This window comes from Siniperca chuatsi, linkage group LG5 (genome assembly GCF_020085105.1).
Source record: "Siniperca chuatsi isolate FFG_IHB_CAS linkage group LG5, ASM2008510v1, whole genome shotgun sequence".
Taxonomy (NCBI): Eukaryota; Metazoa; Chordata; class Actinopteri; order Centrarchiformes; family Sinipercidae; genus Siniperca; species Siniperca chuatsi.
In genome coordinates, this window is record NC_058046.1 from 15,768,607 (window position 1) to 15,794,711 (window position 26,105).

Sequence of the window (26,105 nt, forward strand, 5' to 3'; positions counted from 1 at the left end):
ATATTGGTTTTTTTCTGCATCTTGGAACATTTTAGATGTGCTTTGTTTTTTGCCCATGAATGATGGTCCGACTTAGTCTGATGATATGACCATGACTTATTTGTATTTACTAGTGGTGTATTTGGGACCACCTGTGACTGGCTGTCAGATCATCATGGAGGCTTGCTCTACTTTCCTGCTCCCCAACTTTGGATCATCATGCCATGCCTTCATGTTAGCTTTTGTTCACAGGATAGTAAGCTAAGAAAAATAAAACATTAATATTATTTTTCTGAAAAGAAGAGTATCACCAGCCAGCTACCCACCTCTCTTTCCTGCAACATTTTTTTATGAGTGTGTGTGTAGGTCATTCACTATCCATCAGGTTGTGGCATGTTGATATATATTGGGCAGCAAGCTCCTTCTCCTATTTAATTTATTTTGAGAGGTCATTTAGCTCTTTGAGATTACAGAGTTGAACTTGTTAAAGTAAACGTTCCTTATTTCATTGAATGTTGTACATTGTAGGAGGAAGTGCATCTCTGTCTCAACCTCACCTGTCGAACAGTGACCACATATTCTGTTTTCTTTTGGTTGCCAGGACTTTTGTGTCTTCTTTTTTCAATTGCCAGTTTGTGGTCACTGAGCCTGTACTAGGATCTGTCTCTACTTTCTGTCTCTGACAGTAGAGAGATATTCTGCCAATTCATAATCTCTTTTTAGGGCCAGATAACATTCTGATCTACTTTGGCTTTTAGTTTCTTCTTTCCAGTGTTCAAAATAGGTTTCTTTACATTGCGTTATAATTTGGTTTACTCTGACTGGTGTTTGGAAAGCAGTGTTGTTGTGAGACTAGTCAGAGTGTGTCTGTTCTGCTCTACATGCATTTGTTGGTATCTGTGTACGTGTAAAATGTATCTGCAGAATTCTGCATGTAATGATTCTGTTGGATGTTTGTCCCAACAGGTATAGCTATGATGACTACCATACAGCGCAATGGGCTGGATGACACTATCAAATATTTTAAGCCAAATTTTAATAGGAATTTGGAAATTATAAAATGTTCTCTTAATTGCATTTAGAGCTCTTCAAGATTTTTCTTTTAATGCATTCACTGCCATGTTCCCTGATGGTCTTATGGTTATACCAAAGTAGGTATAACTCATACTGTGTTCAATGATATGATTATTAATGGTAAACTGTTATTTGTTTTCCTGTTCTCTCTCTCTCTCTCTCTCTCTCTCTCTCCCCTGTTTTTGATATTTTTACCAAAATATGTCAAAAGTTTGTAACTTCCATTTTTGTTTGAATGAATAGACAGTGGCCTGTTAAACTTGCTTTAATCGGTCTGGAGAGAAGTATTTAACTTTTTTTTTTCCTAGGCCAGATGTAACCCCTGTCTCAATCTTGAGGATATAACAACCACAGAGAAAATGGAAAGATGGAAATGTATTCTTACATTAGGAACTTTTGTGGCAACCATCAACCTTGATAGATTCCTCCGCCAAATCTTAATTTTGTGTCTTGTGCCCCCAGTTCATTGTATTGTTCCATGGTGATAGGGAAATCTGTTCTGTCATGTAGGTTGCCATCTCTCAGGGACATTTCCTTTGTATCAAAGACTTGACCACTTTGACTCAATTCTTTGATTCAATTCTGGAGGACTGTCCGTGTTTATTGATCTATTCCAGTGCTTTGCTTTCTGTCGGACATTATCTTAACCCAGATCAGAAACAAAGATATGCCGACATAGTCAATAGACAAGCCCTTGCTACAGGTCCAAGACAAGGATGTTGCCATTTGTCAACAGGAGGAAATGAAGTTGATCAGTACATCAAGCTAATAATTGTACAAGCTTGTCACAGTTAAACCTCAGGAGTGAGATGAGGTTCATGAAATGTTGAGAGTGTTGCATTAGCTTATCTTTACAACTCATTTGAGTTTGTGAAGATATTGCTTTTGTAGTAATTAATTTAAAATAATGTAATGACATTATATTAGTAGCAGCAGTAACAATAATGGTAATAGTGTTTTAATACATTATTGTTATTAGCAGTATTTGTGGTAGTAGACAAAGATTGTACAGTATTTGAGACCAATGCATCCAATTTTAAACAGCAAAATGAATGTAATGTGACAACAATGACATTATTTACAGTACAACTGAAATCAACTTCAATAGTGTGTTATGTCACATGCAGTTCATTACATTGACTAACTTTCTTGATCCGCGATCTGTGATGAGTTAGAGTGTGAAAAACCCTATGGTCTTTTACAGAAAAGAGGTAAAGTCATCTTTTGTGTTTTCTTTGATTTCATTTAGTCTCCAAAACCCTTTTTTTAACACCTTTACCAGCAGTCTTTTTCTCTTTTTTTTCTTTTTCTTTTTTTTTAAATACATTTTGAGGGAACTGGTGGGTAAGCAACAATGAATGAACGTTAATGGTTTTTCCAGTTTTTACTTTTTTTTAATATCTTGCAAGCTTTTCAACTTGGTTAACTGTGTAGTAAGATTAAAATAAAATTTTGTCATACAGAAGTTCTTTTGGAGCTGTCATTTGCGCCACACTTCACATGTCATTGTTGAAATTGGTTCAGTTAATTCCGCTGGAAAATATCAAAGTTTGGGCAATCTACTGCCCAAAATACAGGTCTGTAAATGCTGCCGCTATTGGCTTTCAGGTGTATTTACTACTGGGCATGGATGTTTTTTAAATATATATGTACAGTATATGTGACATATTCATGTTTGCAGAATGTTGACAAGATGTGAAGTGTGATTTATAATCACATTTCATATGCAGAGCACTATTGCTTTAACAGTTTAGGCTATTGTGATTATGCTAACTAGAAGCGTGTCTGGAAAGCCCAGTCTGTGGTCTTCCATTCACCCCTGCACTAGGTAAACTCTATCCAGGAGGCATTTTATCCTCTCCTCCTTTCTCTTACTCTACCCATCGTCCCAGGGAAAAGAAGAAAGGGGAGAGACAAAAAGGGAAAGAGCCTGGCATGCATAAATGAAAGTTCAACAAGGTTCAATGAAACACTTATACAATTTGCTGCAATATAGTGGGGTTTTATAATCTCATTATCATCTTAGTGCCAGATTTGCCCATGAGGGCCGTTCCCTATTCACTCTTATTAGCTCCTCAGATTTGTCCATTTGTCCTTCTGCTACCCGCCTCGCAGCCAATCACTGGGACAGTATCTTTAATAAATACCCCCCCCCCCTTATCTCCACTTTTATTTTTTCTCTTGCCATACCTCCTACTGCTTTATTTATGGGGTTTTCTTTTTAACTTTTATTTGCTATGGGGCAAACACCAAGCATTTTATTCAGCAGTTTGCTAATAACTGTATATATTTCTTTCTATAGAAGTTTTTTTCACATCTGTATCTACAATATACAGTATCTAAGCCATTATGTTGTATATGCTTTGACTTGAATCCCCCTCATGTGTGACTTAAGGACATACTTTTTCACCCACATGCAGTAGTGTTACTGGTGTCTCAAATATTATAAACAATGTGTCCATTTCTTCATATTACTCACTGACATTTTGGATGAATGTCACCAACACAGTTGCACAGTACACTGTATTTGTTTACTCTAATTTTAATCTTCTTTCATGTTCAAAGCCAGGCTCTTTCCTCTCTGAGTATGCAGGGTCAGATGGGGGAGCTAACGTACAGGGTACAGTAAAGCAGGCCACAGGCTGCTTTCGAATCCCCAAGCCTCTGAGCTGCTGTGGGTAGTGTCCATCCCTGGTCACTCAGAGGGCATCCCCAGATTAGTGCTTCACAGACATGGATCTCATTTGCCCATATGGCCTCTTTTCATTGACTTGATATAGGCTCTAATCCGCCCAGCCTTTACCCCTGACCTCGACATGTGGCAAACCACTTAGAAAAAGGAACACACAAACCATGCATTACCACATTTTATGGCTGCAGCATCAACAGAATCAAGTGTAAAAATGAGGATGAAAAACAGTGTATTGTGTACAGTGTCAATGTATTCTTGATCATCAGCGGCTGTATGGGATTTTAGCTACTTTTCCCCAATGTAGGTTGTGGTTGAGTCAAAAAGCTGGAAATACCATAGTAACATGCAGAGTTCTTGTGGCTGTAGACTAGTTTTAGGTGCATTCCCTTGTGTGGAATTAATCCAATAAGCCCCAGTGAGGCAGAGCAAATCCTAACCACTGCTAGCATTATAACTTAGCAATCACCTTCATCCCATAGTCTCCCAGTATCATCTTGCCCTCATTAACAAGTCATGAGTTGCCCAACAAGTGTTACAGTGATGTTATCCATGTAGCAACAACCCTCTGATGATACTTATCATCATTATTGGCGTTGAACCTGTCTGTGAGAAGATTAGAGGTTAACCAAGCCAAATAGGAAAACCTCACACCTTAATAGCACCATGCTTTTTCCTCATTGCTGGAGTTTTTTTAAAACATTTTATTTCTGTTAACTGATGCATGCATTACTACTGAAATACATTTTAGTCTAGATATTGTAAATCTTTTGGCAGTAAATGTAGTATTACTCACAGCTGCTGCCACTAGGTGAACTTAGTTGATGGGATAAAGTAGATTAGAGCAGGGAGAGGTTAATCTATTGAGTAATCATATGAGAGTGTCACCATAAATCCTTATACGTTCACGCTGCCAAAAAAAAGCAATGCTCCACAGCATTTTTATTCAAGATGAAGAACAGTAAATGTGACTGTATAATTTACCTTACAATGACAAGGAAGGAAGACCCACAAATACTGATGGTTTTATTGGTAATGTTTTTGTCAGCATAAATATATTTACTACAAACATTCCAGTTATACAGTTAAAGCTGTTAACACTTGTTTGATTTTTAACATTAGACCAACTACTAATTTTGGTTTTGTATGCCCTTCAAACAGGTCAGTGGGAGTTTAGGTGCCATCTCATCTTAATTTACCTACAGTGTTGAGTAATTTTTAAATTACTCTAAATACAGATGTGGTTATTATATTGTGGTGCAAACAGAATTTAGTTGCTCCTCACTTTTAATTAGATTTTTTGATTGTGGTTCCCAGAAGTATCTATTTACTGTAAATAGGTTAGATTTTTTATCTTTTACTGTGCTCTGTTGGGCTTATTATACATTTCTTTTTAAATGGAGACTGTTATTGTAATGCGTTCATGAGGCCAGTTCATAAGGTTTAGCTGTTAATTCATACACACAAACACATACAGTGTGTACACTGTAAGTGTGTGAGAGCGAAGGGTTTAGATGTTTCTTCTGTTAGTTTAAACCCACCACTCCTGTTTAGCTAGACCTTTTTGATATATTGTGGCAGCAGTTTTACCCCCTCTCTTCTCTTCTACACAATTAGGTTATAATTAAATTCACATTTAATATGATTGTTATGAAATAAAAAAGAACAAACATGGAAGCTGTGAGAATATATTTGGAATGCACATAATTGCCAAAGAGATGATTAGAATATGAAGGAAAAAATCATCCTTGAAAGTCCTTGAGTCATAATCAGCCTCAAATTATGTTGTCTTATTTGCTGAGAAAAGAAAATTACATCTTATTTATATAATTATGTAAACAAAAGTGATGGTAGATTCCACAACCAGCCAGGTTTTGAATATGCAGCAGTGACCTTGGATCCTCCCCTGTGCTCCATGTTGACAGAAAAAAACTTTATTAACCAGCCATCTCCAGGACAGGAGACAAACTACCGTGAAACCGATGTGCGTATTAGAGAAATGTGGCAATTAGAGGATGATTTTTCCAGTGAAAGTACCAAGGAGTAGAATGGGTAATAAACGCAGCTTGTTTGTAACAAGGGAAGAGCAGCAATTATAAAGTGCTTGGAGAGTTGTTGTGCTTATTGTGCCTGGGAGTAATGAGAGAGGCTGTGCTGATCTCTCACTGATGCTATGACTCCTAATCCTCAACCTCTTTTCGTGCTTCTCTTGTTTATCCACCAACATCCTCTGACCATTGCTGGCCTGTCACTGCTCTGATCAGCACCAGGTGACCTTTGACCTGTGTGTCAACTGACTTTTCGTCTCTGAAAATGGTCTGGCACTGAGTTGAAGCAACACTGTGATAAATGTGTCATAAAGTGCAGTGTAGTATGTTTTCCTCAGTGTGCAACTAAGTGGGTTTGTTTTTACCACCAAACCAATCCGTCTGTAAACAGTTGCCTTGACATGAAATCTCCATTTATGTTAGTTTCACTTGTCTTACTCTCCATTCTTCCCATGTGAATTTGTCTTAAGTGGTGTCTCAAATTGAGTTGACTGTTGACTGATATTTCAAGCCAAGGAAACCCATTTTGGGATCTTGTTATATGGTGCTCATATTCTGTATATATCATGAGATTCTGGAATTTAGGTTTTGTCCACTGGTGTTGTCATATAATTTCTGTTTGTATCTTTTTACTCACTTTCTGTCCATCCTTTCAGTCTAAAACTTGGGTTAATTCCCCCAAAGCCTGCTAACTGTGTCATCTGTTAAGAGATGTGGTTTTGTGTTGTCAGCCTTTATACTTGGGTTAAGTTATGTGTACATTCATTCCTGCACTTACAGATACTCACCTACACATGTGTGTTTATCCTCCCAAGAAGAATGCTGTGTGTACAGGCGTGTTATCTAGGTGACCTAGAGACAGACTGGTTATCACCTCTGTGAGCTTCTCAGGGCTAAACTACAGAGCCAGTGGAAAAACACCACTTCTGGCTTCCCCCCTGCCTCTGCATCTGTGTGCTGGTCAGCCAGTATGTCTGCCTGCTGCAGGGCTCACCTATCTAATCAACATAGACAGGCCACTTGTCCACACACACACACACACACACACACACACGCGCACACACACACACACACACACACACATACACACACACACACAAACAAACTGCATGTATGCTCACAGATTCGCACATGGACATGCTCAGAGATAGCCCTACACATGTAGACCCACTTAGTGATACACCCCCAAAGACACAGGCACACACCACGCATATACACCCACATGCTGATAATCACAGACAAACTCATATTGATTTGGGCCTACTCTGGCTTCCCAGATATGACTAGCTGTTGCACTGAGATGTGGGAGTGGCCCAGAGGGCACAGAAGTGGGTCTAAGGCCAAGTGGTAGACATGCAGATCAGGTAGCGGAGGGCGCCACACGGTTGGACCGGGGGGTGTAGGGGTATAGTACTGACTCTGAGGGAGAGTCCCCTTCCTCATCCTTGAGCCTAAGTCACCTGACCGCTGTGTGGCTCTGACCCTTCTTCCAACCATGTCTACACTAACTTATCCCTTGTTTATACCCTAACAGAATCCCAAGGCACAGAGCAGACAGTTTGTCTTATATGTACCCTTGAGATGCAAATGGGTGGGGTCAGTATTCTGAGGTGCAAATTCCAAAACCATCTTTGGCGCCATTTTAATCCCCTTTTGTTTGGCTTATGAAATGATTTTTTCTTTCAGAGTGCATGCCAGCTGACCTTCTGATGATACATAGTGCAGCTCCCCTTTGCCCCCAACCCTGCCCTCTGAACAACATGTGGCCAGGTAACAAAACCCTAAATAAAAGAGGTAGATTGCCACAGCAGAAGAAAGGTGAGGGCTCGCACTTTGTGTCTGAAACACTTCACAAGCGCTAAGTGAGGTTGGCACCAGCTGTTGGAGCAGAGTCGAGCAGAATCTGGGGGAAGTGAATTGCGCTTGGCACCAGGCAGCTATCAGGCAGTAATTAGTATAGCTAACATCCCAGATGAAGGAGTCAAGTCTAGGTCAGGGTAAAAAACTTCAAGGGTCTTAGCGGGTAAGGGTTGGAGGCCAAGCCATGCCCCCTCCCCTCCCTGAATATAAGCTCAAGCTGTGCCTGCTCAGATTTGCTGAAATCTGTATTGACCTTTCACCTTAAGGTGTCGCAACCAGTCACATGTCAGGCTGGCTCCCGTGGACCACGCTGGATGTGTTCATATTAGATTGTCTCAGTAGTTCCTACTCAAGACCTGCCCAACCCGGCCCAGAGATTTAGTCTTACACACGATGAGGCTTTTGACATAGATGTTACCTTACAGCTTAAACCCATGCTTGGCATTCCTGGCCTGCTTTGGCCCCAGGATCAACCTTTTTCTGTCACACAGACAGGCCCTCGAACCAATCAACAGAGAAATGAATGCATGTATGGATGAGTGGATGGATGAGAAAGAAATGGATTGTTTTGTAGTACAGCTCTAGAAATCACAATCTCTTTCATATATGGCAAGGTTGGTGTGAATTTTCTGTACGAACATACAGTGGTGTGAAAAAGTGTATGGCCCCTTCCTGATTTCTTATTTTTTTGCATGTTTGTCACACTTAAATGTTTCAGATCATCAAACAAATGTAAATATTAGCATACCAGCATCTCAAAAGGATTCAGGTCAGGACTTTGACTAGGCCACTCCAAAGTCTTCATTTTGTTCTTCTTCAAACACTTTTTCACACCACTGTATGTGTGTGAATGGATGGGCGTGGGGTCACTGTGCATTTATTCCTGGTTCCTTAAAAAACCTCTAATCCTCTAATGCAACCATAATCTCTTTTAATACATTGAATATTAGTTGACAAATCACATGATAATAAAGTGATATGAAAATGTTTCTTTCGAATGACAGGGTACACCAAGGATTTAACCCGATGGTCTAATCGTAGCTGACACTCAGTACTTGTTATGTTGACTATGTCATAAGGTTTATGTCCAATGTTGGCCTCTAACCTTCACACAGCAGGGGCTAAAAGCTCACCAACTATCTAAAATTGCCACTAACCCTTTGGAGACATAAACACAGACTTAAGTTTATCTTAGAATAAAACCTCACACAGACTGTGTTTTTTGTTCTTATAACATATAACAGCTAGAAATTAGAATGCACAATACACATGCTTGTATGTTTTATATTTCATACATTGTAATCAGGGATTTCTATGTGTTCTTACGTATCAAATACTTTCCTCTGAATAACTTTAGTCTCTGAGGAGTTAAGATAAACAAGGTCTACTGCAAAAAAGGTTTGAACTATGTGAACTTTGGTGCATTTCATTTATCCAGTGTGCTATTTGTGGTGCTTTTCATCTCTTATATCCTGGCCTAGTTTCTCTATCTTGTTTTTGGAAAACATGAGCTAAGCTTTGGTGCACAAACCAGACAGCCATTAGATCGCTGCACTGTAGGTCTGACCAGCTAAGCCCCTGCCCCACCCCCTGGTAAACCCATCACCCCATTCTGCCCTATGCCCTGCCCCATCCCTGTCCCTTCTTGGAAATGATATTATGGTGCTTGGATCATCCTCCTTGTCTTCCTCCATACTGTAATCCTATTTGCTCTGTCATGTGTTGGTGTTCACAGATGGTGTGTGTGTGTGTGTGTGTGTGTGTGTGTGTGGCGGTGGTATGACACCCAGCTCACTCACAGCTGTTTGGACTAGCTCACTGGCCCCATTGTCTCTCCCACACATCCCAGAGAGGGTGGTCCTTCACAAACAGACACACACACACACACACACACACACACACACACACACACAGCCATAACCACCCAATCACCCAGAGGGGTGTTGAAATGAGTGTAATATTTTGGGTAGCATCGCTGTCAGAGTTCTAAAGTTCACTCTTCTGTCCTTCATTTTTCCCTTCTTCAGTGATCTTCCTCCGTACTACCGTCCCTGCGCTTGCCGTAATGAACATGTTAAGCTGAATGACTGAATGAGTGCGAAATGGGGTAGGGGGATGTAGTGTGGGGGAGTTGGGGGGCGATGGAGTGGGGTTGTGGGGCGGGAGGCAGTGAGTTCCCACTCATTGTTGAGTCTCGGGCAGAAAGAGAGAGAGAAAGCGCTGCAGGGTGAGAGGTCCTTGGCAGTGCTCCAATACTTGGCGTCTCGGCGTCCACATTTAGTTCCAGCTGAGTGCCCACAGTGTGCATGGCCGCACTGCCTTCACTCTGACCTCTCGACCGAGGACCACTGCTTGCCTGTTTCCACCACTCCTTTTGATTTATCCCTTTCTTCTCCTTCAACCCCCCCCTCCTCCTTTGTATTTTGAAATGGCTTCATAACAGCCAAAACAGAGATGTTTCGAAATTGATTTGTCAAAGCAATGGGAAATGTTTGTGATCAGACAACCAGTAGGATGCTTTTGGGGCTTTGTTTTTTAAATACAGTGCAATCTATCATTCACCTCTTGATCTATTTATATTATCTATCGAACTATTTTTTTCTGATGTTCAAAAAAGACTGCAGGTGGGATTTTCTCATTAATTTGTTTCTGACAAATATCAGAGTTGCGTTCAACAAAAGGAAAGATTTGTTTTGTGCTCTCATGTGAGTGGTAATAGGGGCTTTAAATAGATAATCAATTAGGATATACTGATATGTATGTGAAAAAGCAGTTCACAGACACAACATCATTATGTCTGTAGTCACAATTTTACTGTGAAAATCTAGGTGAAAATCCAGCACTTTATATTTGAACTTAAAAATGACAATATGTTTATCAGCTGTTATTGATCTTGGTTTAAATGTTTTGTTAATTACATTTACACAGAGATTTTCAACAGAATGGGATTATTGCAGAATAAATAGTTTGATTGTACTATGCAGCACAAACAACAGTTTGTGTTTGTTATTTTACAATTACATTTTATAAATAGCTACAATCACAGGTCTTGAAGTGAAAGAGTTTGTTGTATGACCTCCTTCCTCAGCACTTGAGTATTTTCTCTCAAGGTGGTGCCCTTGACACTGACTCAGAGAATGTCAGTGTTGGAGCAATAACACTGTCAAGTGTTGTAGTCTGTTGGGAATGAAAGGACTTCCAGTGACAAACTCATGGAGTACTCTATGAAGACAGACCTCTGCATGACAGCAGTTATTCTGTCCTTTTCCTCACTTCCTTACTGCTATCCATCTCTTTTCTTTCATCTTTCTTCACCACCATATCCAAATCTCTTGTTTAACCTTTACATATGTCCCTCATCTCTCTTCTTTCCTCTTTTCTCATTACTTTTCAGTTTCATTTTCCTCTCTCAGATAAAATTATTTTAGATGTTTAAATTCTGTAATTCTTAATTTCAAATTATAAAGTCATTTCAGCTAATGATTTAGAAAAGCTTCTCATTCACCACTTGATCTCCAAACTAGGAGTGTGTGTGTCCGTGTGTTTTCTTTAGCTGATACTGTATATCTTTAAAACACAAAAATGACCCTTTTATGCTTTTTTTGTGAATGGAAAAATTAGACAAAGTTAAGAGACAAAGCCAGTATGTCCTGTAAATTTAATACATTTGTATATTTAATACCTTGTTTGGCATAGGTCAACATTTTGTTATTTTCCATCATTCTAAAACTGCAAAAATGTGGCTTAATACCCATCACAACTAACCAGCATTGCATGTGATTCCAAATGTTCTACTAAGTCAGTCACCAAAATAAAGCAAAAAGCAAGAACAGTGAAGGTGTAACTGGCCTGTGTGGTATTTTTACCATATGGTGTTATTTAGTAATCAAATATTTTTCTGTTGGACAACTAATTGATTAACTATAACTACTGCATGTAGTTCTAGAAACATTGTCACAAGTGTATGTCATACTAAAGCAATGACAAGTAAATAGTGAATTAGGGCAACTTCCAATTTTGGAAATTTCCCTGTATAATTTTAAAATGTTATAGAAACTAAAATAGTTTGTGGATCGTTTGAAATAATACTATTCTAAAAGTACTTTCATTTGTTTTATAAAAACAAATGCTTGTTTTTAGAGGTCATATCATTGCCTATTTTTCCTTCTTTCATGCAAAATCCATAATTTTAATTTTAAAAACTTTGTTTCTGCTGCTGGGGCTCGCCTGTTGTGCTCGCCTGGTGGGCACTGGGCCAAACCGGGAAGGGTCGATAACTGTTATATGGGCAAATGCTTGCAGACAAGCAGATTTTGGGTGGCCTAATGAATTGTACCTGTATTGATCTCCATGGGAAATGCTTGTATGATACAGGAATAATTTAAAGGGGGAAAAAAATCTGGGTTGGAGGGAATGGAGGCGGTAGAGGTGAGCTTATGGGGGTGCACAGACGTGTTTGTACAGACTTTGTCAGGATGCAGATAGTGGGATCAAGATTGGGTATTGACGAGATAGGGGGCCGGGTGACTGAGCCACAGAAGCTTGAAATAAACTGTCGGAGGCACACGGCCAGTCATTATAGTGAAGCCGCCTGGCCCTGCTCAACCTTGAGCCAGTCGATAAGCTATTATAACCATGCAAATTGTGGCCAAATCAGTGACCTGACGTATTGGTATTATATTCCTGTGCAGCGACTGGGTTATGCATCATTATTGGGAGCCAGCAACAATATGCATTATGCTCCCTTGTTGTTTAGTGTGTAGACTCATAAAGGGAAAACACTGCCACAGACAATAAGACAATAATGTTGTGTGTGTGTGTTTTGGGGGCATTTGATTTTTTTGTGGGGGACACAAATTGAACACCCTGATAAGTTTCTACATGCCAAGCTCTTGTACCATTTCTTTTTTCCATTTTTTCTGTTTTTTCCTCTTTATCTGACTCCACCCCCCTTGTTGTCTCTCTCATTCTCTCTGTTTCTCCTCTTTCAGCTGGACGGCAGCCTGCCAGGTCATTTACTCTCAGTGACAGTGTGATGCATCCAGCGGGTCAGAGTTTGGATGATGTAATTTGGACTAAAGGCTGTGTAAACACTGCTGTGACCTTGGTTTTAGATTTGTCAATAGGGCTGGGTTGGAGAACAGAGAAGAGGATTGTGTGGGAGTGAGAGCAACGTGCCCTGGCTATGATAGCTGGAAGTCTCTAGCTGACTGACACATATATGATAACCTGAGATACCCCAGCCTTACCTCTGACCCAAGCTATACTCCTTTAACCATCTTTTTGCTCCCTCTTTCTCAAAGCTCTCCGCTCACCTCTGCTCTACTCCTTTCTCTTTAATACTGGTATACTTGCTTTCTCTTGAACACTCATTATTGCCCTTTCCTCATGTTCTCTCTACCCTTCTCCTCTCCGACCCTGTTCCCTTCTTCTTTGATAGCAGTATCTCTGCCCTTCTCTCCGCTTGTCCACCCTCATCATCTCTGCCATGGTGCTTTACTCTGTTTCTGCTGTCATCTATCCTATGCTGCTATTCATGAACTCCAGAGGTCAACACAAGTAAACACTGGCCGACGGCCCATACAACACAGAGCTATTGATCTGGTTTGGTGGGAAAGGTGATGGGTCTCGAGGAGGGTTATGACCTCCAGGTCCAGACTATACTGTCCTGGGTCCTTCAGTTGGGGGAGGTTAGGAAAAATTGAGTGTCAGGCCAACAATAGTCAGTCAATGTTGATCTATTGAGAATGCCTGAGGGCTGACAGAATTGCAGGTGTACTGCTTCAAAATTTGGTCCAGGATTGGGTAAACGATATAATACACAGGCAAGAGGTGGGTGGTTTTATGGACAGCAAAGGGCAACAGCATTTTTAATATTACATTTTAAATTTGAGCCCCCAGTTTTATTCTATGTACAAACACTGTTTATAACTCTTGATTTTATCATTATTGTGATATGATTTTTCTTAATAAACTAATCAAAAGCTGCAATTGTTACAGACAGTACAGACCAGAGACACAGGGAAGATACTGATATTGTTTATTGAAACATGAGGAGAATGAACAGATAATGGATGGAAGTATACTGTCCTTTCACTGGAGATGGTGGAGCTCTGGAGTAGTGTGGCTGAACACAAGTGAGTAGGTTCACACAGGACTGGGAACCGGAGTGACACACACGCAGGAGACGAGAGACACACGGGATCCGGAGCTGGAGTGACACACTCACGGGAGACTGAAGACACACGGGAACTGGAGCGGGAATGACACACACGGAGGACTGGAGTAAACAGGAGCCGGGATCAAGGTACTGGGTGCTGGAGGCTAGTAGGAGTTTCGTCTTGAAGTGGGTAAGTCCAAGGCGTTGTAGCGTCAGGGAGACAAGAGTTCTATCCTTTGTCTAAACGAGACCGGACACTGACTGAGGTGAGGAGCTGGGATTTATAGGGGAGTGGAGTGCTGATTGGATGCAGGTGTGTACTAGGTAACAGGTGATTGGCATTAGTAATCGGTGAGGGAGTGTAGTGGCTGGAGAGAACATGACAGACTGTGACAGCAATATTGTAGCAGTGGGGATTCATGAAGCTAGAGCTCCTGTTACTGTGCTTTGTTAAAGCTTTAACGAAGGCCATTTACTCCTTGCAATATTTTAAACTCATCCACCATCAAGAAAGTGCCAGAACTTTAACAAATAAAGACTTACAGCTTTTAATTGAACAATTAGCATTCTAAGCCTGCTTGAACATTTCCACATTGCATGGATATTGTGAAGCAGCTGTATGTACTGTTCTTACACAAATCTTTGCAAGTTTTTTGTACTTTTTGTCTGTGGATTAGAATAGGATATCATTTAATTTATATTGGACCTTTAGAATATTATGCTATTATTTGTGTTATCACAGCTTAAATAATTGCGGTTTAAAAAATCCTGAAATTTGTTTTGGATTTTGATAAACTCAATTTATTTAGTCTGTCCCTGCAGCTTGTGTAATGGGCTAGCAAAACAATATACATCCATGTCTTATTGCTATGCCAATTGCTTGTCAATGTCCACTACATCTATCATACATCTTGTTCAGCCCTCATGTGCACTCAAACAATCTAACAATTTTTAAAATTGCACCGCATCAAGTAAATTACTTTTTGTGTTCTTGACTTCATGATTTTTTGTTCCATCTACCAAATACTATCCTTATTGCAGGCAATAATATTCATATTTGTTTTATGTCAGAATCTTTAAGTTTAAACAGTAAGCTAATGAAATGTTTTGCTGGGAGGTTTTAAGGCCTACATGGTTAGTGGCGTGCTAGTCCAAAGTTAAAGTTAGGTATGTTGGATCAGTGTGCTAGTGAGATGTCATTGTGTTTGTGTTTTGCTAGATTGCTGTTCCCTGTCTTTTGCTTCAGTATGACGCTGTGACTATGCTTCCCGTGACGTACATTGGAATTTTCGTGAGACCGACAACTGCTGTCTGCTATCTCCCTCCTTGATTTTCAGTTTTAATCTCTTTACCCTCCTTAAGTCTTCATCTTCTATTTAACTACTCTGTTATTCTCTGTGTGTTTAAGTCCATATCATATTAGACTTTCTACTTTTTATTTTCGAAATGATCCTAAGGTTAGGGTAACCCCTGTTACTCCCCTGTTAGCTTAGCCCTGAGACTTGCGTACCCTGCTAGCTTAGCCTCTAGTCGCCCACAGCTAATGCAACCTTGCTAACTGTGTTACAATGGTTTGTGTTAACTGTTTCGCCTTTTCAGACAGGGTGTCTCTTTTAGACAGACATGTCCATCAGTTAGAAGAGCTCATCTCTGATAGCATTACCTTAGATGTCACGGGCACTACAAATACCTTCAGCCACAGACTTAATAGCAGGGCTGTTAGTGATAGCAGTAGCATAGCCTCTCATCCTTTTTGGCTCATTTTTTTGTCTGCTGAAAAATAGATGAGATTAGAAACCAAAATAAGTTCCTCATTTCCAGATATTTCTGAAGAATCAGAATATTGCAATATTGAGCAATATGCTCAATATTGCACTATTGTTGAATCCCAGATTATGTTATTACAAATTTTGAGACTATCTCTCTTGATGCGTTGTCTAAACTGGTGGTGGCTTCTAAACCAGCTACCTGCCTCCTCGACCCCCTACCAGCTAAACTTTCTAATAATCTCTGGCCATTTCTAGGACCTACTGAATAATGTTGAATCTTGTTAATTTATCACTTTCAACTGTCACTGTCCCCACTAGCCTTAAGACTGCTGTGGTTAAATCTCTACATAAGACACCACACCTTGATCCGGGGTCTCTAAATAGTTATCAATCAGTCTCTAGCCTTCCATTCTTTTAGTACTAGAAAGTTTTGCGACCCACATATTTAACAATTATCTTTTTGAACCTTTTAAATTTGCTTTCAGGGCCTGTCACTCCACTGACGCTGCCGCTACTAAAGGGGTGAATAATCTTCTGCTTACTGTGGATTCGGATTCCACCTCGGTGCTTCTATTACTGGATCTCAGTGTGCCTTTTGACACCATAGACCACTGTATACTCCTAGACTGACTATGAAAAATCAATTTGGCATCTCTGGCCTAGCTCTCGCGTGGTTAAAGGCTTACTTATCTGAAAGAACACAGTGTGTTTCCCAGAAATACTACATTACAATTTTCTGATGTGAATACCTCAGGTCTCTGTTCTTGGCCCTCTGCTTTTCTCTCTTTATATTTCACCTCTTGGCCAAATTATCAGTCATGTAATTAATATCCACTGCTACGCTGATGATACTCAGCTGTATGTGCATGTAAAGGTGGATGATCATTCCCAAATTATTAACTTAGAGGCCTGCTTGTCTGCTATGAAAAAATGGATGTCACCTAATTTCTTGCTCCTAAATTCTGATAAAATTAGATGTTGGTCATTGGCCCTACTCAACATAGACAACTCTGGACAACTGTGTGATTTCTGAAAATTTGACAGGCAAGAATCTTGGTGCTACGTTTGATCCTACCCTCTCTTTTGATCAGCTCATTAACGCAACATAGCTAAAACTTGTTTTTTTATGGACCCTAATTCACACCTATATTTCATCCAGACGTGATTATACTAACATTTTGTTGTCAGGCCAATTAAACCAATTTTAGCTTCTTTCTAATGTTAGATCATAAAAGTGCTTCTGATGACTTCTAAAAATTCTAAATGGGCACTCCTCTTAGTACCTGTCCGATCTCCTTTAACCTTATATTCCACCCTGTGGTCTCCGCTCTCAATACAGGGCTCCTGTCTGTCCCCAGAATTAAAAAGAGGTCAGCTGGCTGCAGGGCCATTTCCTATTGTGCCCCTTCCTCTGGAATAACCTCCCTGATGACATCAGACAGTCTGATTCTGTTAAGGCTTTTAAATCCTAATTTAAAACTCATCTTTTCACCTTAACTTTCACTTAGTTGCTTATTTGATGATGACTTCAGGCCTTGTACCTGTTACCATTATCCTTCCAGTGGGTCAGTCTCACTCTCAATAAATCTATTAAGCCTAGCACTTAAAGTCCATGTTTGTCCTGCCACTGTAGGACACTGTACATTTTCTGAAAACCACTGCATATCTCCAACCCTCTGTTTGTTTGTTGTGTCACAAGCACATGAGCGTCTAAACTGTACACCTATCTCTCTCTGTCTTTCTCTGTCTTTCCTCCATCTCTCTCTCCCTATTTTCTTCTCCTTGTCCTCTCTTTTCACTCAGGCTTCTCTGTGCTGGACCATCAGCCGTCCTGGAACCTGTCTGGATCTTCATCTTTCAACCTCTCCTCCCTTCTCTCTCTCCCTCTATGTGCTTGTTTCCTATCTGTGTCAATGGCGTGCTTGAGCTTTGCCTTTTGTGAGTCTGTGTAGTCTGCCCTCTTTCCAGGTCTCCCTTATCCGAATCAAGGGTCTAAGGACAGAGGGTGTCGCCTGCTGTACAGATTGTAAAGCCCCTTGAGGCAAATTTGTGATTTGTGATATTGGGCTATATAAATAAAATTAACTTGCCGATGCATGTATGTTGAAAAGGTTCAACGCCCACAGGAATGAGACTCATAAGACTAATCAGTCAATATCATAACTAGGAATATTTAATTTATTAGGATGGTAGCAAGCCTTTGAGTGAATATGGAGCAGAATTTGGTAATAAAAGTAAAAAATGAAATGAAAATGAATGACAGTTACAGTGGAGTAGGAGGCTGCCTTTGCATGTTTGCTTTCTCTGACTTTGACCTTTCAGTTTAGGTGTGAATTCTTTACTCAATTCACTGTAACATTTGATCCATAGTCTTGTCTGTTTTGAGCCTGCACAAAACACACATACACATTCTTCACTCAGCCTTCAACCACATGTCTACTCTAGGTTGTGAGCAGCAGGAACCAGTGTGTTTATGTTTACTAACATTGTGAAAACCTCCCAGCAACATTTGCAGAACATTGGGATGTGGTCTTTGAGTCTTCAAAATGCACAGCCCTATGGGATCAGGGTACAAGTCAGATATTGGGGCCACTCACTAACCATTTGAGATAGAAGCTTACTCAACAACTCAGGGCAGTGCAGCTGATATTTGAGAATACACAAATTTGTTCCACCAAGTTCTGTGTGCAATGGCTCGCAGATGGGCAGTGATTAATCAGAGAGGTAACTGTGAAGTAGTTTGCAATTAAACTGGAAAGCTCTGAGGCATGCTAATTGAATCAGAAAATTAGCGACAGCTCTGTACTGAGCTGTAATAGGCTAGCTGCCGCATGCAGCAGGTGCTAGCCCACTCAGCTGTGGAACAAGGTATTTAAGTCACATTAGCAGCAGTAAAAATATTCCTTGATATGGAACAGTTAGATTTTCTGCTCGTTTTCACTGACCATGTCACCAGGAAGAGCAAAACAGCAAGCCAATCAGCTCAGCCAGTTTCTGGCACAAACCTTAACAAAATTTCAGAATATGTAAGGAATTCATGCGTTGAAAGATATATGAAGAAATTTTAATAATATATTACTGGAGATGAGCTTGATAATGATCACATGTAAAGCCATATGATGCATTTCTGTATTTAATTAGCAATAATGTAGAAAACCTATTTGTTCACACACTGTGATCATAAACATTGGCCTGTGTTTTCAGCTCTCTCAATTGTTTCCCTTTCTGTTATCCACTGCTCTTCTTCGTTCTCCTCACCTGCACATCCCTCATCTGCTACCACCCCCTCTTCCTCCTTCCTCTAGCCTCCCCAGGGCTCCTGTTTGCTGCAATCTTTCTCTGACACAACATGAAAAAGTGGTGAGAAATTAAAAATTGATCACTTTTGAGCATGGGGTTGCCATCTCTTCTGCTCGTTGGCTATGAGAGGGAAAGAGAGCTTTTACGGGAAGGCTGTGCAAGCAAAAGTTCTTTCAGGGTTTCCGTAGAGTCAGAGTTAGGGAAGAGAGTGAGGGAGCGGAGAAGTGAGGCAGAGAGAGATGTGCAAAAGAGGAGAGAGTGATGTAGAGGTAGAGAATTCCCCAGGCAGACAGTGTTGTGCCTTGTAGTTCTGGCTTTAAAGCGTGCTGCGTGCCACACATACAGTAGGAGCAGAGGCCATGACAGAGAGAAGGGAGGGTGTGTGTGAGAATGTTTGTGTATGTGCACTACAGGCAGACAGCATCCTCTTTTCTGCCTGTTGAGCCCCCCAGTCCTCCTCAACATTCCGATCCTGCCCTAGCTCTGCTAACTCTGATATCTTCATCAGACACGTCTGCCTGCAAATACACATGCTCACTCATACACACACACACACAAACATACAGATTTATTACACTGACACCCACAAGCACAATGTGCATGTATGCACGTTTGGACAAATACAATAACACAAACATGCTTACATACAAGTTAATGCACATGCTGCCTTGTGCAAGTTCACAGACACACACATCTCTTTAAATTGTCTACATCTCTATAACACAAACACACTCACAGACACATACAAAGAAAGCCTTTACACATTTTCATTTGTGTTTGATCATACTCATAAGAATGATTGTGCCTTCTGTATACACTGAGTGTATTGATTTGTGTGTTTATGTCTGTGTTCATATGTTTTGGTGTCTGTGCATAGCCTGGAATGAGAAAGGATGGAATGAGGTCTGAGGTTGATGAGAAGCCGTCTACTATAAACCAATGTCATGCATTGATTTCCCAGAATGTAGACACCCACAGAGGCGTTGAAACATACACATAAGGTACACGCACATGTATATGCACACATGTTACAAACACTTCTCTCTTCATGGAAACACACATAAAAGATAGGTAATGAGAACATCTGAAATGTCTGAAATGTATCTAGAGGTTATAAAAATATGTCTTGCAGATAGGTTTATGTTCAATATTTTTAAGCATGTCATAAGAACCCCCTACAAACAGTCATAACTGGAGAATTGCACCACATTCTAAAAAATGTTTTAAAGTTAGTTATTTTCATTGCTTTTTTTAAGTATTTAAGAAAGTATCTTTTCAATCATTGTGATTGTTTTATCTCACCATACATATCATATCTCTAAAAGTGTCAGTTTCTCAGTAGTCAATTAATAACCCTATCCCTAATCCAGCTATGGTATTCACCTCCATTTCTTGTTAATATTTGCTGAAGTGGTGCACACACTTTTGTTGCAAATCATGCTCTGGCACAAATTCGAACTCTGTACTGTTCACCCCTCCAAAATTAGTCAGGAGAGCCTTGCTTTCCTAAAGACTCTTTCTTTATCTCCACAACCCTCTCTCTTTCCCTCTACTTCTTTCTCTCCCCTGCTGAGAGGATAAGGGCCCTCCCACTCTTAATCAACTGTAGAGCATTTACACTGAGGTAACTGTAAGGTTAGCTTGATCAGCTTTTAGTTAGGAAACTCTGGTGGAATAGGTCCTCAGGCACTTTGGCTTACCACACCTAAACTTTTCCTCTGTGTTTACCTCAACTACCCAGTCATTCTATAAATTACTTTGCCACCTTTTTTTATCAATTATACAACAGAAAAGAGAGTCGCATCATGTGGTTTGACCAAATGGATTCATTTTTATTCCTTACTTTGATGCTCTGAAGATAATTTCCTTTGGCATAGGTCATGTGGTTCTTTATGAATCTAATCAAATTGCACTGTTCCAGCTTACTTTAGAGTGAAGAGAAATTCCTCCAAGCATGTTCCCTCCCTGTACAGCTGCAATTCAGTTAGCTCAGCTCCTGGCAGCATATTCCAACACCAGCTTGTTAAACAATTTCAAATCTCTCAACTCCAACTCTAGTCATACAGTGAACACCCCCCAAAGCCCTCTCTCTATCCTTCCATCCCTCCCTCTGTCCCTCCTCTGATCCCATTTCACAGTGAAACCATCAGGAGCTTATCCCAATCTCAGCTTTGGCCGGGAGCCCAAAGCGGTGCATGGCCCGTCTGAACTCAGCTGTGAACTCTCAACCTTTCCCTCAGCGCCCTTCCCTCTCTAGTTAGCTGGCTCCCCCTTTACCTAGACTCCATCTCTGCCTATTTTAGGAGGGTTATGGATGAGGGCCTCGATATGCAGTGGATGCTCTTACGCACAGTTTACAGGGCACGTCTAAACACACTCAGGGTGTTAAGTAGAGCTCAACAATAACATAAACTCTCTGCTGTTATCCAGACAGCAGCCAGCACACCAACCAGCTACCTGGCTAGGAAGCCAGCCAGCCAATCAACTAGCTAGCCAGGGAGTCACACTGCTGCACACTGTCAGTCAAACAACTATCATGGTAGTCACCTAACCCATCAGCCAGCCAGCCATCATGAATGTTACAAAGCTGGGCTAACTAAGACAGCTCTGAAAATGTGTCCCCCAAGCAGAAAAGGTGATTGGGTTAATTTCCCTTTTCTACGTTTTTAAAACCACTAAGTATGTCAACTGGCACTGGCTAGTGGCTAATGATGGAAGTCCTAGCCAAAACTGTAAGTCTCTGTTTTAGTCATCACAGACACAAACCAGCAGCTTTAGACTCTACAAGACCTCTGCTTTCCATGTTGCCCTCAGCTTGCTTCCACTCTCCCTTTCTCTCTATCCCTGACACCTCCTTCATCCAGTGTATTTCCTTAGTATCAGGAGTTACAATAATGAGATTGGGGTTTTAAACTACTGAGTTTAGTCCATAGTCGTGTGTGCCACTGGTTATGCTACTCTGGCCTCCATAGCCCTCATCCTGCTTATTCCTTGCTGACGTTCAGGGGTCATGAGAGGGTCGTGTACTGGGCATGTACAGTGTATTTATTTTCTCGATAGACATCTATGATGGGGCTGGAAAACATGTCATGAAAAGTTTTCCTCTGTGGAGTTATGCTGGTACAGGGATTATGGACATGGTTCTTTGTCCACAAAATGGGCAGTGCTGGTGTTGTTTGGCATGCTATGCAGGTAACGTTAGATAACGTGCCTGACTCTATCTGGGGCAGCATGCAGTCAGGGTGCTGACCGGACAGAGGTGCTCCATGGCTATAAACCCCTACCTTTGCCTGTGTTGCTGAATGTCAACCCAGTATAGGGAGGTGGAGCTTAAAGTGCCATCATACCAGCTCTCAACTGTGTTCACAGAGGGAGGGAAGGAGAGAAAAAGAGATAGGAAGGAAGGAGGGATTTGCTCCATGGGATAGAATTGGCAAGGGTTAATGATTTGACCACGTGTGCCTATATGCCCACACTTGTGTATGCTTGTGTATCTGTGTCTCTATGGGTATATTATATATCTTCTGTGTGTGTGTGTGTGATCTCAGTGACACACATCCCCTTTATGAGAGTCACATCACACTACAGATGACCCTGTAGGATGGCAATGTTCCTTTTAACTACAGTACCCTGATGCAATCCGCTGTAAATACATTAAACCAAGCTGCAGAGGAGGAAGCTGCTTATCCATCCTCTCTGCCTCTTTCTCCATCTCTATTTCCCTCTCTTGCTCCTACACTTTCTTTATCTCTTTTTCCCTCTCTCTTGGTCTCCCTCTCATTTGCTTTATATCTGTTTCACTGTATTTGTCCCATTCTTGTTTTTCTTTTATCCACTTTCTGGTTTCCCTCCCCTTCGCTACCTCTATTTGAAAGTGCTGCACGCAGACACTCCCCTGTCTCTAAGCTATACTGACTCTAAACTCCTCCGATCTGGTTTACGGCCTCTTCTTAGCATTACTGCCTGCTGCCCACCTTTACTACCAACCCCACCCCTCATCTCCCCTCACCCTGGCTGGCCATAAGTCTCAGCCCAAACCTGTCTGGGGGTCACAGCGAGTGCCAAAGGTGCGGTGAGTGACGTGGCACTCTGGCTGACCCCTGGCTGCTTGGCAGGGCTGCCTCCCTAATGAGATTAGCTGGGTAATGCCGACTCTGTGTCTGTTTCTCCTGCCGCCCAGCCCGGCCCACCCTGGGGCTCTTTATTTAGCCAGCAGCAGGACAGGGTGTGCCAGCATTCGCAGGTCGAGGGCAGGACAGGACCCACAAGCCCACTGCCCTCCCTTGTCCCTTCCCCCCACCCCATCTATCTGAACTGCCCAGCCTGGGTTTGTAGCGTCACTATTCTGCTGTTACATTGTTTTTGTCTCTTGTTGTGGCTGTATCAAACTCCCTCCCTTGTTCAACTCTGTCTCTGTGACTTAGCATATCTCAGTCATTTTGTATCAGTCTGCTTCTCCATCTTTCTCTGCTGTCTCATTATTGTTCATTAGGCACACAGGTAAAAGTGCCCTTTAATGGCTGGGCTAATGAACAATACTGGGCAATGATCAAACAATGCTCTGATCCCTTGAAACACTCACACACACACTCTGCCCCGAGCCAGGCGACCAAGCAAGAAACCCGGGAAACTCGGCTCCCATGCATACGTGTGACTGGCTTTGATGATTGCTCATAGCAGCGTAAAGTGCAAAGCTGCTCACTGTACCGCCCTGCGAAGACACACAGACTTAGACAGTATTACCAAAGCTGTGGCCACCAGCCTGGAACTAGTTAGGTGGCCAGACAGCTAGTTCGTACATACAAATATAACATTTGCAGCAATCTTCATTCAGAACATAATGCTGAATTTACTGTAACCCTTTTTGCCTCTTCAGCCTCTTTTGTCCCTTTGTTTAGGTGGCTCTGAGAGATGTTATTAGTACCCTTATTAACAATGTGCAAGTTTAAGTGCCAATTAAATGCCTACAACTTTGTCACCGTGACAGAGTGTTTTTATGAGAGGGTCCTCGACAGACAGGGGGCCTCCCATGGCACAGGTGTGCCCCCCTCAGCTCTAGGGTCACTTTCATCCTGGAGTGTGTGACAGCTCCTGTGAGTCTGACAGTGCTGTGCAGCCCAGCCCAGGTGTCCAGGTGTTCTTACTTTCAGAATTTGATTGTGTGACTGTGTGTGTCTGTGTGTGCACCAACACCTGCTTGGCTGTGGCCCTGGGGCACAGACAGGTTCAAGTTCCACCCAAACAAACATCCTGTACCAATCGCTCATTAGACATGTGTGTGCAAGTGTCTGCACAAGCATGTGTGTGTGAATGTATATTTGTCTGCATATGCTTGGCAACAGTGTGTGTAACCAACATACTAATACTGTATGCCCTCTGTACGCATCATTTACACTGAGGGATTGTGTTACCTAGACGTGTCAAAGTCTGGTTTTGTGCCGACTGACAGTCAGCTTGCTCTTCACCTTGTGATTGCTCTTGATCACACTGGCATCGGGTTTTGACATTTTATGTCCCAGCTCATCTTTGGCCACGTGAGAACACCATAGACAAATGTGTCATCCTCAGCCAAGAGCAATATTTAGAGAGGTGAATTCACTTTAACCCAAAACCCATTCTCGTTTCAGTTTAACACCTCTCTCTTTCAAATAGACATGCCAGAATACACACTGAAAAGAACACGCTCTCTCTTCACTCTCTTGTTATCTATTGCTTCAGCACAGACAAGTCACATGCATGCACACGTCCACGCACAAACACACATACTGCCCCCCGCCCCCATATCACATTGCTGATATGAACCTTTAGAAAAGAGAAAAGAAATCCTGTTGAATGAAATTAAATTGTGAGATGGATTTAGAGGCCTCCATGTTAATCTCCAAAGAGAGCTGCAAACATAATAGCCATGCAGTTGGATGTACAAGAAACTTAATTAACCGGAGACCTTGTCCATAGATGGCAGGTCAAGGGAATCTCACCCACACAGCATCTCATCTTTACTAGTCAAGGCATTGCTCTGCATTTCTATAAACTGAAGATATCCCTCAACCTTTAAAACTCTGTTTACATCTTTATAAGTTCCTGGAGTACAGTATTTCACTGTATATATATCTGTGTGTGTGTGTGTGTGTGTGTGTGTGTGTTTATGAAGTAGCCAAGCTGTGTTCCCAACTCTGCAGCTTTCACTTTTGAGTTGCCAATTCCAAATTTCCAAGTGATGACATGCTTGCTTATAGGGAGATACTAGTAATAAGGGGCTTAAGACACACCACAGTTTAATGGTGATATGAGGACACTTTCATTTCCTCTCTCTAATATATATTAACAGTGTTGCAGATTTAATTTTATTGTTAAACTGTATTTCATGTAAATCCTGTTTCTTTTACCCATTTTTCTTGTCTTTCCCCCATTTTTACCAAGAAGAAAGACAAAGCTATTTAAACATGCAATGTCTTACAATAAACATGTGCATAGCATTAACATGAAAATCCCAATGGGAATTTCTGTTCAGCTTGAATTTAAGAAGTCATGCTTATATGCATCTCAGATATTTCCTATGAACTGCAATGCACTGCAGAATTGTGTACCATTTATAAGGGTCTGTCTCATTTCCTGTTGGTGGTTCTTCTGGCAGAATGGTTGGTTTGGTTAAGGAGAGGGAAATAAGTTTATCTTAAACCGTCCATTTTGTTTAGCTCAGTTGCAAACAATTTTACACTAACTTTAGTACTCCTTGTGATATCAATTAGAGAAAGCCCCATGAGTTTGTGAGAGACTTTTTGTAAATGCACATCTGCAGTGCATATCTTGTTGCTTGAGTGTGTGTTTGGGTTATCCTTCTTTGCCACTGAGTGTGTGTCACAAGGCATGATGCCCAGTTCAAGATCTGTGGGGTGACCCATCATAGTGTGCCCCTACAGGGACTCTGGAGCAGGACAGCCCCTAGCCATATGGCGGGGGTCCCTGGTCTGTTGGCTGGCCAGTCACTTGGACAGCAGCACACACACAACAACCACCTCCCTGGAGACTGAAGACTGAGGCTTTGTTCAGTATGCTAGCGGAAGGGGGTTTGTGGCGTCTTGGAGCTTCAGAGTTTACTGGGCTGCAGGCCCCACACACAGTTCCGTTAGAAGCAAAGGAACCCCAAAGAGTGTCACATTTAAAAATTCAAAAAAAAAAAAAAAAGGACTGGAGATTACAAGATGGATGATAGAGCTTGCAACCAG

General features: G+C 41.4%; 1 protein-coding gene across 7 annotated transcripts in view; it reads left to right on the plus strand.

The window, feature by feature from the left end:
* Positions 1–26,105, plus strand: part of fam172a (family with sequence similarity 172 member A) — a 160,503-nt gene that overhangs the window by 115,069 nt on the left and 19,329 nt on the right. For 2 of the 7 annotated variants that reach the window (XM_044198201.1, XM_044198198.1), the window contains exon 11: positions 12,642–13,957. The exons of 3 other annotated variants lie outside the window; for them this stretch is intronic. In XM_044198201.1, coding sequence (XP_044054136.1) covers positions 12,642–12,817 — 176 coding nt within the window. In that variant the 3' untranslated portion in view covers positions 12,818–13,957. Of the gene's footprint in view, positions 1–1,361; positions 1,416–7,333; positions 7,474–12,641; positions 13,958–26,105 lie in introns of those variants that run through there. 2 more of the 7 variants (XM_044198203.1, XM_044198206.1) reach the window with 2 other exon arrangements.